The sequence below is a fragment of the Apis laboriosa genome, unplaced genomic scaffold, assembly GCF_014066325.1.
Source record: "Apis laboriosa isolate Shangri-la unplaced genomic scaffold, ASM1406632v1 scaffold5344_cov130, whole genome shotgun sequence".
In the NCBI taxonomy this organism is placed as follows: Eukaryota; Metazoa; Arthropoda; class Insecta; order Hymenoptera; family Apidae; genus Apis; species Apis laboriosa.
The window spans coordinates 1-1,571 of NW_025223632.1; the positions used below are offsets into that span (position 1 = coordinate 1).

Consider the following 1,571-nt stretch of genomic DNA (forward strand, 5'->3'; position numbering starts at 1 on the left):
TGTAAATTGACAAGGCGATACTTTTTTTCTGAAATTGTTAGCTAGACATGTATATCAAAAAGAGTTTTCTATAAAACTTGACAGTGCAGATTAATTCAATTCTTTTCTTTCTTGTTCAATTTATTTTTAAACAGAATAAATGAACGTTTATTTTTATAGATTTCAATGATATTTTAATTTAAAAAAATACGAAAAACTATTTATAACAAATTTATTCAAAACGTTCAAATGATAGAATCAGTATATGCTTGATCATTCTTTTTCATAAATAAAAGATAACAATAATGTGCACTGTATGTAAGTTTTAATGGATAAAACAAAACAAAACAAAAAAAAAAAAGAAAAGAAAAAAGAACAAAAAATTACCAAAAACCTGTGAAAATCTGTTGTACATGATTGATTGATTGTGCGTTTGTGCGTAGGAGGGAATGATTCAGCAAGTACCCTGCAAGGTATTCGTGGGACGCTGTACAGAAGACCTAACTGCTGATGATCTGCGCGACTATTTCTCCAAATATGGCGAAGTGACGGACGTGTTCATCCCAAAACCTTTCCGTGCATTTTCATTTGTTACTTTCTTAGATCCCGAGGTAGCCCAGTCCCTGTGCGGCGAGGATCACATTATTAAAGGAGTGTCTGTACACGTGTCGAACGCTGCGCCTAAGTCCGAGGGGAACAATAAGAATTTCAATAATCAAGTGAACTCGAATATGCGTAGAGGCGCCCCAGGTCCCGTCGAGAATAACGTGCAGGGAAACTATCAGGGTAACCGATACATGGGCCATTCAGGTAATAATATGGGTCCAAATGGGTGGAACAATCCAGGGAATCGAGGCAATTTGGATATGCCTAACCTTCAAGCATTGGGCATTACCGGGCAGAATAATGGCGGCGGCGGTGGTGGTGGTATGTCGAATCCACTGGCGATGGGAGGTCTGAATTTATCTGCATTACCAGTCAACCCGGCTCTGGTTGCAGCTGCATTGAACCAAGCATCTTGGGGTTTGATCGGTAATTTGCAGAATCAGGGAAACGATCAGGGCTATTCGAACCAGCCTGGCCCACCTGGTCAGCCACCTTCAGGCAACAATAGTATCGGTAACAGTGGAAACTCTGGCTTTCTCAGTTGGATGAATCAAGGGGGTGGTGATGGTAATACTGGCAATCCTGGAACAGGTGGTCCAGGCCCGAATAATCCGAACGCATCCCAAGGTGCTTGGCAGAATCATCCTGGACAGCGTGATCAGAAATCAAACACCTTTCTCAAGTACGAATAAGCAGCATGGAGGGTCCCAGTGTAGTCATGGAAAGTGAAGAATTCGTTCCTTTGATCCTGATATACATTAACTACAGTGGCAAGAGTCTAGACAAGTGTATGTAGGTACAAAATATTAATTTTTTCATTCGTATAATGACAGAACCAAAGCCCTTGTCGATGGGGAAAAGAGTTTTGTAAATTTTTTCTGTTCTTTTCATCCCATGAAACGAACAGAGAGAAATAGAAATAGAATATTTCTTGTTCTTTTTTTTTTATATTATTATTATTATTACTATTACTATTACTATTATTA

General features: G+C 39.0%; 1 protein-coding gene across 2 annotated transcripts; it reads left to right on the forward strand.

The window, feature by feature from the left end:
• The first annotated feature begins 49 nt into the window (after positions 1 to 49).
• LOC122717535 (TAR DNA-binding protein 43-like) lies at positions 50 to 1,565 on the forward strand. 2 transcript variants are annotated; one of them, XM_043941718.1, is made up of 2 exons: positions 50 to 1,098; positions 1,177 to 1,565. In XM_043941718.1, the coding sequence occupies exons 1-2, from the start codon at positions 429 to 431 to the stop codon at positions 1,275 to 1,277; spliced, it is 771 nt and encodes a 256-aa protein (XP_043797653.1). In that variant the 5' UTR covers positions 50 to 428; the 3' UTR covers positions 1,278 to 1,565. The 2 variants fall into 2 exon arrangements, with proteins under 2 accessions (XP_043797653.1, XP_043797652.1); XM_043941717.1 differs by having other exon boundaries at positions 52 to 1,565.
• Positions 1,566 to 1,571: the final 6 nt, after the last annotated feature.